This window comes from Rhinoraja longicauda, chromosome 21 (assembly GCF_053455715.1).
Source record: "Rhinoraja longicauda isolate Sanriku21f chromosome 21, sRhiLon1.1, whole genome shotgun sequence".
Classification (NCBI taxonomy): Eukaryota; Metazoa; Chordata; class Chondrichthyes; order Rajiformes; family Arhynchobatidae; genus Rhinoraja; species Rhinoraja longicauda.
Window position 1 is genome coordinate 1079676 of NC_135973.1, and position 16336 is coordinate 1096011.

Here is a 16336-nt window from a genome sequence, read left to right on the forward strand (position 1 = left end):
GCAATTAACAATCCACACGATAGGGCTGTACTTTATGAAGGTATCCTACTTTCTAATTCATATTGCAAAGAGCCGAACTGACCTTGCTGTGTGTTTAGTAGAAACAAACAAAGATTCCGCATCTAATTTTGTATTAAATAGTTGTACCTATGTTTTCTTGCATAACATTTTATTTGCAGTCCCAGAGGGATAATGGTCATGGATTGGTGCATATTCCTGTAAATCTATCCTATCCATGTACCTGTCTAAATGTTTCTTAAACGTTCTGATGGTACCTACTTCAACTACCTCTCCCATCTCCCTCTCCCATCTCCCTCTCCCATCTCCCTCTCCCATCTCCCTCTCCCATCTCCCTCTCCCATCTCCCTCTCCCATCTCCCTCTCCCATCTCCCTCTCCCATCTCCCTCTCCCATCTCCCTCTCCCATCTCCCTCTCCCATCCCCATCTCCCTCTCCCATCTCCCTCTCCCATCTCCCTCTCCCATCTCCCATCTCCCATCTCCCTCTCTCCCTCTCTCCCTCTCTCCCTCTCCCTCTCTCCCTCTCCCTCTCTCCCTCTCCCTCTCTCCCCACCTCTCCCTCTCCCATCTCCCTCTCCGGCAGCTTGTTCCATATCCCTACCACTCTTTGTGTAGTTGCCCCTCAGGTTCCTATTAAATCTTAAATGCACAGCCTGATGCAAACCCCTGGAATTGATACATTAACATGAGTATTAAGAAAATGCAGCACAGGTTACGGAAGTTTGATATCAAATCAGTTTATCAGTAAAATATATTACAAAAATACAAGTATAATTAATGCATTTCAGTAAGGAGTCACCACAGGAAACCATCAAACATGATTAGGCCTTAATAAGGAAGCACTAAAATACATACTTAAATTTAATTATCAGCTTTCCAATCAATATGACAATTTAAGTTTATAAATTATAAGTATTTACAAAAAAATAGGTTCTGCAGGACTACTTTAGTCATTAAAATTGCAGAATCCTCATAATTGGTCTTAAATTATATTGTGAAGATCTTTACACATGTTGAACTTTTTTTAATGTATGTCACAAGCTTTTTATTTTTAATGTTACTTATTTGCAGTCATATTACAATCAAAAAGTCAGACAAATATCACTGCTTGGTTTCTGAAAGTATTAACTTCATTTTTAGTTGTAAATCAGATAGGTGAAGGATGAAAAATACAACTGAATTCCCATATAGTCAAAAGCTGTATATGGTAGAAGGCAGTGGTGAATGAATCCCCATACAGTACAGTTGGTTCAGTAACAATGATCTAAGCATGTACAATTAACATGTTGAACAGCGCCGTTGAGAGTGGAAATATCATTGAAGGTTAAAATTCTGCTTCCAGGCAGTGCCTTTCCTGTGGCAATCCCTGAGATTTCCCCAGGAGACAAAGCACGGTTCCAAATTGTGAATCCAGCCAAATTCCCCACAAAAGCCTCAGTGTGGTCAAATTCCCCGCCCATTCTGTCCTGTTCCTGACCTACTATAAGTATTCCACCAGCTGGGATCTCATAGTCCTTCTGAAACTTGGAGCCAGCAGCTATCAGACGCCTGTCTATGTAGTACCAGTACTTACCCTCGAAGGAGGACCATATGACGCAGATGTGGTGCCAGCGGCCGTCTAGGAGAGGCTCCACAGGAAGCTCTCGGAATGCTGGGTCTCCAATTACAAACTGGATGCTGCTTTGTTTGCTGGTATTCCTGCCGTGCAGTACCAATTTGTTGTCATTGTCTTCCGTGGCATACGACAATATGGTCCCTAAATAATTTGACTTGGTGCTGACCCAAGAACAGACGGACATTTCAAATAGGCCAGTGGAAAGGTTTTTGCTGAATGTTGCATAGTTTTCAGTGGATGAATTGGGAAAATGCAGCATTGATTTCACATTGCAGACTGTAATAAGGGAAACAAAGATGCTGTAAAATGGACGTACTACAACTACAACTAAAACAAAATCAATTCAACGTCTAAGCAATTATTAAATGATACCTATTTTTCAGATCTGACAATGTTTCAGGTCAGCACCCTTCTTCAGATTTCTTGTAGTAGTGGGCAGAAAGAGTACTTCTCTTCCAGATTTCTCCCTCTCTCTGCTACAATCAGTCTGAAGGGTCCCGACCTGAAACACCATCTGTCCATTGCCTCCACTGATGCTGCCGGACCCACTGAGCTCCTCCAGAACTTTGTGTTTAATTGACTTATATAAGTCACACTCTTCGATACACATTCATCATTTTCTTGAACGATGAAGATATAACGTGACTTTTCTACTCACCAAAACCAACGAATGTTGTTCCTGCTTATTGTATGCTGGAAGATTTATGCTTGTTACTAATTAATTTTTCACTGAGTAAACCAGGTAAACTTCCTCTCCTCATTATCCGCTTACTGGCTATAGATCATAAATTGTTTAATAACTTTTATATTTAACTGCATTTGCAGAATGTTAACCCGGATGTAATTTAACAGCAACAGGCTCTGGATTATTGTGACCGTTCATCATTCTGCAGGCTGGGATTGTGAAACACAGACCTATTCTGGGGTTGGGAGGGAGTGGGGGTGGGAGAGAACTGAAGTGTCAGCATTACGTATTAATTTTAGTGAAACATCTAATCGTGGCCACGCTTTATAAATGGAATAGAGTACGATGTGTATACTCACAAAACAAGTATTTCCTTACCCATCGCCTTAATTAAACCACAACTTGGTTTATGAAAAATGCATAGGAAAGAACTGCAGATGCTGGTTTAAATCGAAGGTGGACACAAAATGCTGGAGTAACTCAGCAGGACAGGCAGCATCTCTGGAGAGAAGAAATGGGTGACGTTTACGGGTCGAGACCCTTCTTCAGACTGGAACATTTCACTTATGAAATACAATAGAAAATAGGTGCACGAGTAGGCCATTCGGCCCTTCGAGCCAGCCCTGGGGCTTTTCCTATCTTTTATATCCTAATTTAAAGGTGAGGTCTGTATCACCAACCAATGCAAACGTCAACAGGGATGATTTATTACATTTGGAATAACATATTTCTTCCCAGGGTAGAGAATTCTAAAACTAGAGGGCATGGCCTTAAGGTGAGAGGGGAGAGATTTAGGAGGGACCTCAGGGGCAACATTTTCACTCAGAAGGAATTCCGTATTGGCACCAGCTGCTAGCGGAAGCTGTAGAAGCAGATACAACTTTTAGATAAGACTTTTCAAACACATTTGGACAGATATAGCTCGAAACAAGGAACTGCAGATGCAGTTTTACAAAAAACCACACAAAGTGCTGGAGTAATTCAATGGGTCAGGCAGCATCTCTGGAGAACATGAATAGATGACATTTTGGGTCTGAAGGAAGGTCCTGATCTGAAATGTCACCCGAGTTACTCCAAAACTTTGTCTTTTTTTTGTAAATCTGCATCTGCAGTTCCTTGTTTCTACATCTCACTTTTACACATGTTGGGGTGAAGTGAAATACACAACATGATGTGGATAGGGCAGGTTTGTCGGGCTATGGTCCAAATGCAGGCAATTGGGACTAGTCCTGAATGCCAACATGGGCATGCATAAGATGGGCTGAAGGGCCTGTTACATAGAAACATGGAAAATAGGTGCAGGAAGAGGCCATTTGGCCCTTTGAACCAGCACCGTGATTCATTATGATCATGGCTGATCATCCACAATCAGTAACCCGTGCCTGCCTTCTCCCCATATCCCTTGATTCCACTAACCCCTAGAGCTCTATCTAATTCTCTTTTAAATTCATCCAGTGAATTGGCCTCTACTGCCCTCTGTGGCAGAGAATCCCACAAATTCACAATTCTCTGGGTGGAAAAAGTTTTTTCTCACCTCAGTTTTAAATGGTCTCCCCTTTATTCTTAGACTGTGTGGCCCCTGGTTATGGACTCCCCCAACAATGGGAAAAAAATTCCTGCATCTAGCTTGTCCAGTCCTTTCATAATTTTATACGTCTCTATAAGATCCCCTCTCATCCTTCTAAACTCCAGTGAATACAAGCCCAGTCTTTCCAATCTTTCCTCATGACAGTCCCTCCATCCCAGGGATTAACTTCGTGAACCTATGCTACACTGCCTCAATAGCAAGGACATTCTTCCTCAGATTAGGAGACCTAAACTGTGCACAATACTCCAGATGTGGTCTCACCAGGGCCAGCTCTATAACTAATTGGATGGAGAGGCAATTTAAATCAATGCAAGCCGGCTTCCTTTCCACTCCATCTACACCTCACGCTGCCTCGGCAAGGCCAGCAGCATAATCAAGGACCAGTCTCACCCCGGCCACTCCCTCTTCTCCCCTCTCCCATCAGTCAAGAGGTACAGAAGTGTGAAAACGCACACCTCCAGATTCAGGGACAGTTTCTTCCCAGCTGTTATCAGGCAACTGAACCATCCCACCACAACCAGAGAGCAGTGCTGAACTACTATCCACCTCATTGGTGACCCTCGGGCTATCTTTGATCAGACGTTGCTGGCTTTACCTTGCACTAAACGTTATTCCTTTATCATGTGTTTGTACATTGAGGATGGACCGATTGTAATCATGTATTGTCTTTCTGTTGACTGGTTCGCTCGCAACAGAAGCTTTTCACTGTACCTCGGTACACGTGACAATAAACGGAACTAATAGTAATGATATAAAGGGTACATACTTGAGCCTTCTTTCGCGGGCGACCTCTGCTCGCCACTGGGCGACTGGTTGAGGACCTTGGCTCGCTGGAGGCGCGGCGCTGCCGGGGGGTCGCGGTCGGGGGAGGTGGGCTTGAGGGAAAGTGCGTCGTTCTGCAGGGCGCTCTTCATCTGCTGCTGGAAGCGGGCTATTTGGACATGTTGCCCTTTGATGTCCCCCTGCATCCTGTCCATCGCTTTGTGCAGCCGCTTCTTGCCCGCCGCCAGGGCGTTGATCTGTTGCATCTGCTCCTCCACTTGGCTGCTCAGGCTGGCGGCGACCTCGCTCTGCTGCTGCTTCTCCCTCCACGCCCGCTTGCTCCTCTCGCTCGCCACTTTCTCCAAGGTGGACATCTTCAGGTCGATCTTCTTGTTTTCCTTCAGCAGCTTTTTGACCCATGATCTCAGGCTGGCGATGTCGTGGCTGGTGGTCGCCTGGTAGTCGTGCACAGTGGCGGTGATGTTTATGTACTGCTGGGCCAGCATCTCCAGGCGCAGGTCCACGGTGGAGGAAGCGTTGAAGTTCTCGGAGATGATCTGTAACCGTGCCAGGCTCAGCTCTTGGAAACGACGGAACTGCGCCAGTGGATGGGAGGGAATGAATACACGTTACAGCACGAAACAGCAGAGGTTTATTGATGGAAAGATACAGCACGAAACAGGCCCTTCGGCCCATCCAGTCCGCACCGACCATCGACCCGCCGTTATCACTAGCTCCATGTTATCCCACTTTCACATCCACTCCCCACACACTCGGTGCAATTAAATTCAGAACCCACACGTCTTTGGGATGTGGGAGGAAACCTACGGGGAAACATAGAAACATAGACAATAGGTGCAGGAGGAGGCCATTTGGCCCTTCGAGCCAGCACAGCCATTCATTGTGATCATGGCTGATCATCCACAATCAGTAACCCGTGCCTGCCTTCTCCCCATATCCCTTGGTTCCGCTAGCCCTAAGAGCTAAATCTAACTATCTTTTGAATTCTTCCAGTAATTCGCGCTCCACTGCCTTCTGAGGCAGAGAATTCCACAGATTCAAAGCTCTCTGGGTGAAAAGGTTTTTGGTCATCTCCGTTCTAAATGGCCTACCCCTTATTCTTAAACTGTGGCCCCTGGTTCTGGACTCCCCCAACATCGGGGTACTGATTGTGGATGATCAGCCATGATCACATTGAATGGTGGCGCTGGCTCGAAGGGCCGAATGGCCTCCACCTGCACCTATTGTGTATTGTCCATTGACTCAACACGTCCATTCCATTCCTCCACAGATGCTGCCTGTCCCGCTGAGTTCCCTCCAGCATGGCAGTTGGGCTTTAACTTCTCACTATCCACAGCTCGACGGGATGAGCGAGTTATCATCCGCTCTGCTCAACGACCCGACCCAGTCTCCCGTCTCACCCTACAAGTGCTGGAGTAACTCAGTGGGACAGGCAGCGTCTGTGGAGAGAAGGAATGGGTGATGTTTCAGGTCGAGAGGCTTCTCCAGTCTAAAGAAGGGTCTTGACCCGAAACGTCACCCGTTCCTTCTCTCCACAGACGCTGCCTGTCCCATTGAGTTACTCCAGCACTTTGTGTTTTGCTCCAGCTGCCAGCATCTGCAGTTCCCCGTGTCCCTGGGGAAAATCTCCAAGAACAACGAGGCCCCTGGAGTACAGAGTCGGCTGCCACCTACCTGCTCCTCCAGGCGTCGGAACCGCTCGAAAAAAGGCTTCCTCTGTTTCGTCCCATCGGCGCTTTCAGCACAGGTGGCGCGGAGAACACAGCAAACACACAGCAGCGAAACCCAGCTGAAACCCATCCTCATGCTTGGGATTGTGGCCGTTAGTGCGGACTGACTGTACCGCCAGCAGACGGGCCGCTGTGGCGAGTGATGCTGCTTTATATATATGCGCCAGCTCGATCTTTGAAATGATTTACGACCCCATTCCTCCAGCGCCCAGCCCGGCTACTGTTACAGGCTAAACGGAAACAGAGGCGTCCAGGCAGGCAGACAAGGTTTGCAGACCCGACCCTCTGTGCTCCCCTAATCCATGGACAGAGTCTAACTCTAACTTGGCAGTGGGTGAGGAAATAAATGCGCTGTTGTTCAAGGAATGCCCAGCGGATGCTGAAGGTAACTCGGCAGTACTTTGTGTGAACGGCTTTACAGCTGTACCAAACACTGGACATTGGATACACAAGCAACTGCAGATGCTGGAATCTGGAGCAACACACAAAGTAGACAATAGACAATAGGTGCAGGAGGAGGCCATTCGGCCCTTCGAGCCAGCACCGCCATTCAATGTGATCGTGGCTCAATCAGTACCCCGTTCCTGCCTTCTCCCCATACCCCCTGACTCCGCTATCCTTAAGAGCTCTATCTAGCTCTCTCTTGAATGCATTCAGAGAATTGGCCTCCAATGCCTTCTGAGGCAGAGAATTCCACAGATACAGAATTCCACAAGTGCTGGAGTAACTCAGCGGGTCAGGCAGCATCTGTGGAGAACATGGATAGGTGACGTTTCACAGAGTGCTGGAGTAACTCAGCGGGTCAGGCAGCATCTGTGGAGAACATGGATAGACACATCACCCACCTATCCATGTTCTCCAGAGATGCTGCCTGGCCTACCGAGTTGCTTCAGCACAGTACAGTACAAGCTTCTTTTTTCTTTTTTCACCTTGGTCGTGGTTGGGTTTTGCTGTGTTTCACGGAGCCTGATGTGGGGGGTGAGGGGTGAATGCTGTAAATAAAATACTTAATGAGAGATTCATTTGGATTGAAAATACATGTGTGAAAGTAATAGTACAATTACTCACTTAAATCTCCAGACTTCCTCTACAGTCCCCCTGCTTTCACCATTACAGTTTCACACCATTGCCAAGGTCATTGATGGGCTAGCCAGCGTCTAGCAAAAGGAATAAATCGAGGTTTGGCTCAGTCAGCGTAAACGTGGTGGGATGGAGGTTGTGAGATCTAATGACAATCACACATAGCGGACAATAAAGTGGATGTTATTCATTAATCTCTAAGACTGCCCTTCAGCTAACACCACTGACAACTGAGTCATTTGTCATACCTTCTATCCCATTACCGACCTTCCCTGTTTTTACCACCGCACCTGACGTACTCTCTAACTTAAACATATATTTTACCTCTCATTTTTCCCTATTCTGATGAAAGGTAATCAGCCTGACTGAGAATTCTGTTTCGCTTTCCACATTTGCCGCCTGACGGCTAAATATTTCTTGTACTTTTTGTATTTATGAAACATTAAAAAAGAATTGACAAGTCAGACGGGATAATCTACAAAAAAAGGCACAGAGTGCTGGAGTAACTCAGCGGGTCAGGCAGCATCTGTGGAGAACATGGATAGGTGACGTTTCACAGAGTGCCGGAGTAACTCAGCGGGTCAGGCAGCATCTCTGGAGAACATGGATAGGTGACGTTTTGGGTCGGACCTCTTCTGATCTATAATCACCGTACTCCATGCACTTCCCACAATGAACCTCATCTGACTTCTAAATTTCCAATCCTCTTTATTGACCATTTACTCGCACGTCTGTTTTTTTTTGTCTCTATAAGGCTTTGTCCATGTTTAGCTGCCTTTAGAATCTATTTTGCAAACTTCCTCATAAATCTTCTTCTGTGCTTCCCACCTCAAATCTGTTACCATTCTCTCTTTCCCCTGTTGAATTGTTTGCTTTTCACAAAAACTCTAATATATTTGCTCATGCGTTAGATTTTTTTCAAATTAATCATCACAACATCATGAGGCTATTAATATTTCCACAACAAATTTCGTAAATTCTAGGAACAGAATTAGGTGGACTATATCTGCTGGTCAGATAGGCTGAATGCACAGAGTATTTTACCCAGAGTAGGGGAATCAAGAACCAGAGGACATGGGTTTAAGTTTGAGAGGAGGAAGATGTGATAAGAACCTGAGGGATAACTTTTTCACACAAAGGTTGGTGGGTGTACGGAACGAATACCAGCATCTGCAGTTATTTTTCCTACACATCTTGCCGCTCCACTGCCAATTCTCCTCAAGGTATGTCTACTTTGAAGAAGTTCTCCTCCTCTCTTCGACGGGAGTTTAGCAACATGCTCTCTCTGTGACTCCTCCTGCGCTCCAACTCGCTTGGGCAGTTTACACCCCAGCGGAGGTATTTATTCACAAAATGCTGGAGTAACTCAGCAGGTCGGGCAGCATCTCAGGAGAGAAGGAATGGGTGACGTTTCGGGTCGAGACCCTTCTTCAGATTTTACATCCCAGCGGTATGAACATTGACTTCTCTAACTTCAGATAGCCCCTGCTTCCCCTCTCTGTCCCCTCCCCAGTTCTCCCACCAGTCTAAGAAGATAACTGCAGATGCCGGTACAAATCGAAGGTATTTATTCACCAAATGCTGGAGTAACTCAGCAGGTCAGGCAGCATCTCAGGAGAGAAGGAATGGGTGACGTTTCGGGTCGAGACCCTTCCCCACCAGTCTCACAGTCTTCGAATACATCCTAGCTTTGTCCCTCCCCTCCCCTCCCCTGACATCAGTCTGCAGCAAAGATACTGGAGCACTATCTTTGGTCTGAAGAAGGGTCTGGACCCGAAACGACACCCATTCCTTCACTCCACAGTCAGACGCTGCCTGACCCGCTGAGTTACTCCAGCACTCTGTGTGTGCAACTTCGCAGCTCCCAGGGGGGCGGGACGAGGGCTGGGCGGGGCGGGACGGGGAGAGGGCGGGGCGAGGGCAGGACGGGGGCGGGGCGGGCGCGGGCGCGGGGAAAGGGCGGGACGGCGGTGGAGGTGGGGCGGGGAGGGGAGGGGCGAGGGCCGGGGGGGCGGGGCTGGGACGACCCAACGCTGCGCTGCCGCGCCGGCACGCCTGGTGGCGCTGTCACCCCCGGTTCCGGTTCCGGTGAAACATGGCGGCGGCGCTGGCGGCCCGAGGCCCGGGGACGGGTTAGTGACAATAGGTGCAGGAGGAGGCCATTCGGCCCTTCGAGCCTGTACGCACCGCCATTCAATGTGATCATGGCTGATCATTCTCAATCAGTACCCCGTTCCTGCCTTCTCCCCATACCCCCTGACTCCTCTATCCTTAAGAGCTCTATCTAGCTCTCTCTCGAATGCATTCAGAGAATTGACCTCCACTGCCTTCTGAGGCAGAGAATTCCACAGATTCACAACTCTCTGACTGAAAAAGTTTTTCCTCATTTCCGTTCTAAATGGCCTACCCCTTATTCTTAAACTGTGGCGCCTGTCACCCCCCCCTCACACTCACCCCGTACCCCCACACCTCCCCACCCCTCGCCCACACACCCCCCTCATCGCCCTCACCCTCCTCCCGAACCCCCCTTCACTCTCACCCCCTCACACTCACTCCCACCACACTCACCCCCCCTCACACTCACCCCCCTCACACTCGCACACTCCCCCCCTCACACTCACCCCCCCTCACACTCACTGCCACACTCACCCGCACACTCCCCCTCTCACCCCCATACCCACCCCGTACCCCCACACCCCCTTGTCATGCCCACACCTATCCCGTACCAGCACACCCATCCCTCGACCAGCATCCATCCCCACGACCAGCACCCATCCCCTCGACCAGTATCCATCCTCTCAACCAGCACCCATCCCCTCGACCAGCACCCATCCCCTCGACCAGCACCCATCCCTGGCAACAGCACCCAACCCCTCGACCAGCACCCATCCCTGGAGACAGCACCCATCCCCTTAACCAGGACCCATCCCTGGTGACACCACCCATCCCCTCGACCAGCACCCATCCCCTCGTCCAGCACCCATCCCTTGACCAGCACCCATCCTTGGCGACAGCACCCATCCCCAGTGACAACCATCCCCTGGGTGAGTGCCCTAAGGGCAGTGTCCAGTGCAGAACCTATCCTGGGGCTAGTGCCTCAAGCAGCACCATCACTGCTGCCACGGCAGTGCTGTTACCCTGGCCAGCACCACTGCAGCCTGCATCACTGCTAATTTCCAATGCCCATCGCATGTCATTACAGCATTAAACTAAACACAAAGTGCTGGAGGATTGCAGCATCTCAGGCAGCATCTGTGGAGGAACAGACAACGTTTTGGGCCTGGACCCAGCTTCACACTGCCTGGAGTAGAGAGAAAGCTGGAGACCACCGCCCTCTAACCCCCTCTACTTCCCCTGCCCCTCCATCCTGGTGTACGCACACATCTTCCACCACGCTGGTTACCCATTCTGCGCACGCTCAACTGGGTCAAAGAGAATACAAGTCAATGAATATATGGGGAGATCCAACATGTCTTGCAGCTTGATTGACAATCACTGTAGTAAGTGGAGGATCATCTGATCTATTCACTGACTTGCGTTCTCTTTGCTCTCCAATTTTATTTGTGGAAATTGATTACATTTGGATTTAGTATTCCACAAAACTGCCAACTTTTGTATTTGTTGTTGTTGTTCATCCTTCGGGTTCGAAGATGATCATGACTTCACTTTCAATTGGAGGATTGGTGACTGTGGGTCCAGAAGTGATTGGTGAGGCCAATCCGGGCCCGGAAGGCACGCCCACATGTAGGACACAAGTGGATGGGTGCTGCAGTGGAAGTGGAGGTAGCCTGGGCCTTGCGCGTGGTGCGTTTCCTCTGGGCCTTTGCAGTGCGTCTGTTCTCTGCTGCACGGGCTCCTGTGGTGAGCTTGCTACGCCAGGTTGGACGGTCCATATAGACTAGGCCATTTAATGTACAGCAGAGTGGCTACAACCATTTAAAGAAGGTGCACGGTGCAATAGCCTTTCAAGTGGGCTCCTGGGTCCCAAGATGGCGCCCAACCCAGGCAACTATTTGCGTGCTGGTCACGGAAGCAGATCTACAAACACGCATTACAATCCCTCCACACTTTGAAATCTCTATTCCCACAGCAACATTTCTTACACTGTAAATGGCTCGATTATAATCATGTACTGTCTTTCTACTGACTGGTTAGCACGCCACAAAAGCTTTTCGCTGTAACCTCGGTACACGTGACAATAAACTGAACTGAACTGACTGACTGGACGTTCAGGGAATGGAGGCATATGGTTCGGCACAATGTTGATCAAAACAGAATGCTGGAGGAACTCAGCGGGTCAGGCAGGATCTGTGGAGGGAATGGACAGGAGACGTTTTGGTTTGGGACCCTTCTTCAGGCTTTCAGTGGAAGAGATACCGATGGGTTAGATGTCCATTCAATACTATAATTGTTTTTTTGTGTTTTAGGACGTACTTCATTTTATGGCATTACAAAATTACTATATAAGCACGGAAGGATTTTGTGTCAGTTACCATGCAAGTCATCAAGCCAGAGGAGGTCGTTCACAAATAAGAATATGACTGTGGAACTGGACAACAACACAGGTAATTTAAGAACAATCTTTCTCTGTAATCTTTTGCAGATGAAGCGAGGGCCAATGTGGGTACTTTGGGGACAGAGACAGAAGAATTTATAAATGGAAAGTAAAAAATGGTGCAGGAATTAAACAATTACTTTGTGTCTGATTCATAGAAGAAGACATTGAAAAATTGCTGAATAAAATGGAGAACCTAGGGTCAAACGAGAATTGAAATTAACTTTAGAGACAGTGGATCCTCAGGGAGACATCTTTCAAGAGCTTATAAATTCTAGAATTGTCACTGTGCCAGGAAGGTAGCAAATGTGACCCAAAGTTTAGAAAGGAAAAAGCGTGCAAACAGAACTACTAATCTGTTAATCGAACTTCTGGGTTAGTTTAATTTTTGTTGGAATTGAATGACCAGGTTTGGACTGAGACAGACTCAGTTATTTGATGTCATTCTCTGCCTCAGAAGGCAGTGGAGGCCAATTCTCTGAATGCATTCAAGAGAGAGCTAGATAGAGCTCTTAAGAATAGCGTAGTCAGGGGGTATGGGGAGAAGGCAGGAACGGGGTACTGATTGAGAATGATCAGCCATGATCACATTGAATGGTGGTGCTGGCTCGAAGGGCCGAATGGCCTCCTCCTGCACCTATTGTCTATTGTCTACAGAAAGTGCTGTTCACAACCATGCCTTGCACTGTCCGAGAATGGTAAGTATCAGTGGACTGAGCAATAATCTGTTTCAAAAGAACAACAAAAACACTTTGTAGAAATAAAGGACTGCTGATGCAAGTTAATAGACAAAAAGACACAAAGTGCTGGAGTAATTCATCAGGTCAGGCAGCATCTCTGGAGAACATGGACAGGTGGCGTTCTGAAGAAGGGTCTCCACCCGAAAATTCACCTATCCATGTTCACCAGGGAAGCTACTTGATCTGTTGAGTTACTCCAGCACTTTGTGTCCTTTTGTAAAAATTAGTTTAACGGTTATAGCTTTTTTTTCCAGGAGTGGCTGTGATTAAAATGCAGAAGCTTCCTGTTAACAGTCTCAGCCTGGAATTTCTCACGGAGTTTGCAATTAGCATGGAAAAGCTGGAGATGGATCGAGAATGTCGTGGTGTGATTCTCACTTCTGTACGTATGATCAATAACTCTGCTTTACTGAATCATGGAATGATACACCATGATGACTATGCAGACTCATTAGTAGCTACCAAATTAATCAGACTCATGTGCACTTTTCTCTTACATCTATTCATCTAGGAAACATCTAATTCCCATTTAATTGGTATGATTGAACCTACCTTTTGCATAATTTTGTTTTGTGCATTTCACATCACGCCAACACGTGTAAAGCAGATGTAGAAACAAGGAACTGCACATGCAGGTTTATAAAAAAGGACACTAAGTGCTGGAGTAACTCTGCAGGTCAGGCAGCACCTCTAGAGAACATGGATAGGTAAAAAGTGCTAGAGTAACTCAGTGGGTCATGGAGCATCTCTGTGGAACACGTATAGGTGTTGTTTCGGTTCGAAATGGATGTCCTCTGGGAAAGAAGAGTAGGAGAATTAAGAACCAGATGATGTTGGTTTAAGGTGAGAGGAGAAAGATTTAATAGGAACTGGAGGGGCAACTTTTTTCACACAGAGGGTATGTGGAATGAGCTGCCAGAGGTGGTTGAGGCAGGTTACTATAACAACATTTAAAATACATTTAGACAGGCGCATGGATAGGAAAGGGATATGGGCCAAACGCGGGCAGGTGGGACTAGCATAGGTAGAGTTGTAGAGTCATACAGTATGGAACGGGCCCTTCGGCCCAACTTGCCGATGCTGCCAAGATGCCCCGTCTACACTAATCTCACCTTCCCATGATGCATCTTGCTCGACGTGGACAAGTTTGGTCGAAAGGCCTGTTTCCGTGCTGTTTGTCTCCATAATTCTGATAGGCACATATCCACATGGTAATGAGATTACTGCTATTTTGAATTAACGATGTGGCACTAATGTGTAAAATGAGGAATTGAATCTTCAAGTGAAATCACACAAGTTGATCCAAATAAACTTCCCATGTGCTTGAACTGTTCCATATTTTGGAAAGCTGAAATGTAATTGTGCTTTAATTGTAGTCTATTCCCAACATCTTTTCTGCTGGTTTGGATATCACCGAGATGTATGGGAAGTCCCCAGAGCATACGGGGGAGTTCTGGCGCGCAGTGCAGGAGATGTGGTTGAAGCTGTACGGATCCAGCCTGGTGACCATCGCTGCCATCAACGTAAGTGGCACAGCCGTCTTTCCATTGAATTGAATTGAATACATTTTATTAGCCAAGAATGTATATATACAAGGAATTTGCCTTGGTGCTTTGCTCGCAAGGATAATAACGCGATATACAGTAGACAATTAAAAATAAAACATAATTTAAACATGTGAAGACTGAAATAAAATACCAGAGCAAAAGGAGGCTACAGACGTTTGGCTGTTGAGTAGAGCTACTGCTCGTGGAAAAAAACTGTTTTTATGTCTGGCTGTGGCTGCTTTGACAGTCCGGAGTCGCCTTGCAGAGGGAAGTGCTTCAAAGAGTTTGTGGCCTGGGTGAGAGGGGTCAGAGATGATCTTGCCCGCTCGCTTCCTGGCCCTTGCAGTGTACAGTTCGTCAATGGGGCGAAGGTTGCAGCCAACAACCTTCTCGGCTGATCGAACGATGCGCTGCAGCCTCCAGATGTCGTGCTTGGTGGCTGAGCCAAACCAGACCATGATGGAGAAGGTGAGGACAGACTCTATGATGGCAGTGTAAAACTGGACCATCATTGCCTGTGGCAGATTTAGGGACAATGAAACTGAAACATGAAGCTTGACAGATGCACATTCATTTAGGCACCTCACTTTCATCATTTATTTGCAAAGTCAAACAGATTTTGGACCTTATTTGAATGGATTAGCGCCCAGTGTCTACATTACAGATACTTGGAAGGGACTAAAAAGTGCAGAGATATAACAAAAACAGAAAATGCTGGACACAGTCAGCAGGTCAGGCTGCATCTGTGGAGAGAGAGAAGCAGAGCCAACATTTCAGATGGGACACCCACTGTAAGAACTGAAAAGATGACAAAAGAAAGTCGCAAAACTGTAGAGAGGGGAATGATAAGGTGAAACTGGGGTGACCACTGATGCTGCCTGACCCATTCAGTTTCTCCAGCATCTTGTTCTTTAAACCTAGATTTTGTACTTATGGTTCTGATTGGAACGTGAGTACACCTTGAGTCAAAACCAACAGTGCTATCAGCAGAGGCACGGCATTCTGTCGCTCTCTGTCTCTCTGTTCATAACTGCCTTGTATGACAGACTTTTATTCTTAAAAGCAACGAATGTAATTAAAAAGTAACATTTGTTTGGCTGTGCTGCTGTTGCAGTTGATGCAGTGGGTGATAGTGATCACAGTGAATGGCAGTGCTGGTGCAATGGGCTGAATGGCCTACTCTTCCACCTATTGTCTAGTGTAAGGTGTGATGCTGCCGTGTCTGTTGTGAATTGCAGGGAGCCAGCCCAGCTGGGGGATGTCTCATGGCCATGTCATGCGACTACCGAATCATGGCAGATCACCCAAAGTATCAAATCGGCTTGAACGAGACAAAGCTGGGGATTGTTGCACCATTCTGGTATGTTGTCACGCAGTCCTCCGCTGAACTTTACACACCTGTCTCTACCCTGAAGCCACCGCCTCCCATCTTCCTGCATGGCTCCATCTGCCCACCACGTTCTCCCTCACCTAGTTCAATGTGATGCCAGCCAGCTCCTGCCTCCCCCCCTTGCCCTCACCTCTTCACGCTCTCTCCCTTCCTTGTTCTCAGTCCTTGGCCCGAAATGTCGAGTTCCTTTGCCTCCACAGATGTAGCCAAACCCTCTGTCTGCCTCATCAGTTTATTTATGTGCCATTTATTAAATAGCGTATGGATTTTGGTTAATGTGGCTCTTTCTCCATGTCATTGCCAAAGGTTCAAGGACACCATGACAAACACCATAGGGAAGCGGGCAACCGAGCATTCCCTGCAAGTTGGCCTCTTGTACCCTGCCCCAGAGGCTTTGAAAATCGGACTTGTCGACCACCTCGCACCACAGGATAAAGTTATGCCAACTGCTTTAAGCACCATGTCAGAATGGTTGACTATTCCAGGTAAAACTAGTTTGACTTTATAAATCATAAAATAGTTCTGATGATTTTTGTTTTTCAGGAAGATCTTATTTTATTCCTGCACAAAATTAAAGAACAATGTGTGCACAAGAAAGTGTGC

General features: G+C 47.3%; 3 protein-coding genes across 5 annotated transcripts in view; 1 reads left to right on the forward strand and 2 right to left on the reverse strand.

Annotated features, from left to right (window-relative positions):
- clcn7 (chloride channel 7) overlaps positions 1-1648 on the reverse strand; it is a 42530-nt gene extending 40882 nt beyond the window's left edge. The window contains exon 1 of the mRNA XM_078417564.1: positions 1594-1648. The gene's annotated coding sequence lies outside the window, so the exon portion shown is untranslated. The remainder of the gene's footprint in view (positions 1-1593) is intronic.
- Positions 1-16336, forward strand: part of LOC144603836 (enoyl-CoA delta isomerase 1, mitochondrial-like) — a 93766-nt gene that overhangs the window by 74733 nt on the left and 2697 nt on the right. Inside the window, exons 1-6 of one of the 3 annotated variants that reach the window (XM_078417566.1) lie at positions 9544-9633; positions 11929-12066; positions 13051-13178; positions 14173-14319; positions 15582-15703; positions 16040-16218. In XM_078417566.1, coding sequence (XP_078273692.1) covers positions 9597-9633; positions 11929-12066; positions 13051-13178; positions 14173-14319; positions 15582-15703; positions 16040-16218 — 751 coding nt within the window. In that variant the 5' untranslated portion in view covers positions 9544-9596. Of the gene's footprint in view, positions 1-9543; positions 9648-11928; positions 12067-13050; positions 13179-14172; positions 14320-15581; positions 15704-16039; positions 16219-16336 lie in introns of those variants that run through there. The other 2 variants (XM_078417567.1, XM_078417568.1) reach the window with 2 other exon arrangements.
- Positions 1132-6497, reverse strand: LOC144603835 (pentraxin-4-like). Its single transcript, XM_078417565.1, has 3 exons — positions 6366-6497; positions 4675-5266; positions 1132-1911 (listed from the first exon to the last, which is right to left on the reverse strand). The coding sequence occupies exons 1-3, from the start codon at positions 6495-6497 to the stop codon at positions 1271-1273; spliced, it is 1365 nt and encodes a 454-aa protein (XP_078273691.1). The 3' UTR covers positions 1132-1270.

What these genes read in the sequence shown, in the direction of transcription:
- LOC144603835 (XM_078417565.1), bottom strand. Translation starts at nt 6,497, where the DNA reads ATGAGGATGGGTTTCAGCTGGGTTTCGCTGCTGTGTGTTTGCTGTGTT. An exon ending in TCCGACGCCTGGAGGAGCAG is followed by an intron (nt 5,267 to 6,365) that starts GTAGGTGGCAGC and finishes CCACTGGCGCAG; the next exon opens with TTCCGTCGTTTCCAAGAGCT. An exon ending in GCCCGCGAAAGAAGGCTCAA is followed by an intron (nt 1,912 to 4,674) that starts GTATGTACCCTT and finishes CCCTTATTACAG; the next exon opens with TCTGCAATGTGAAATCAATG.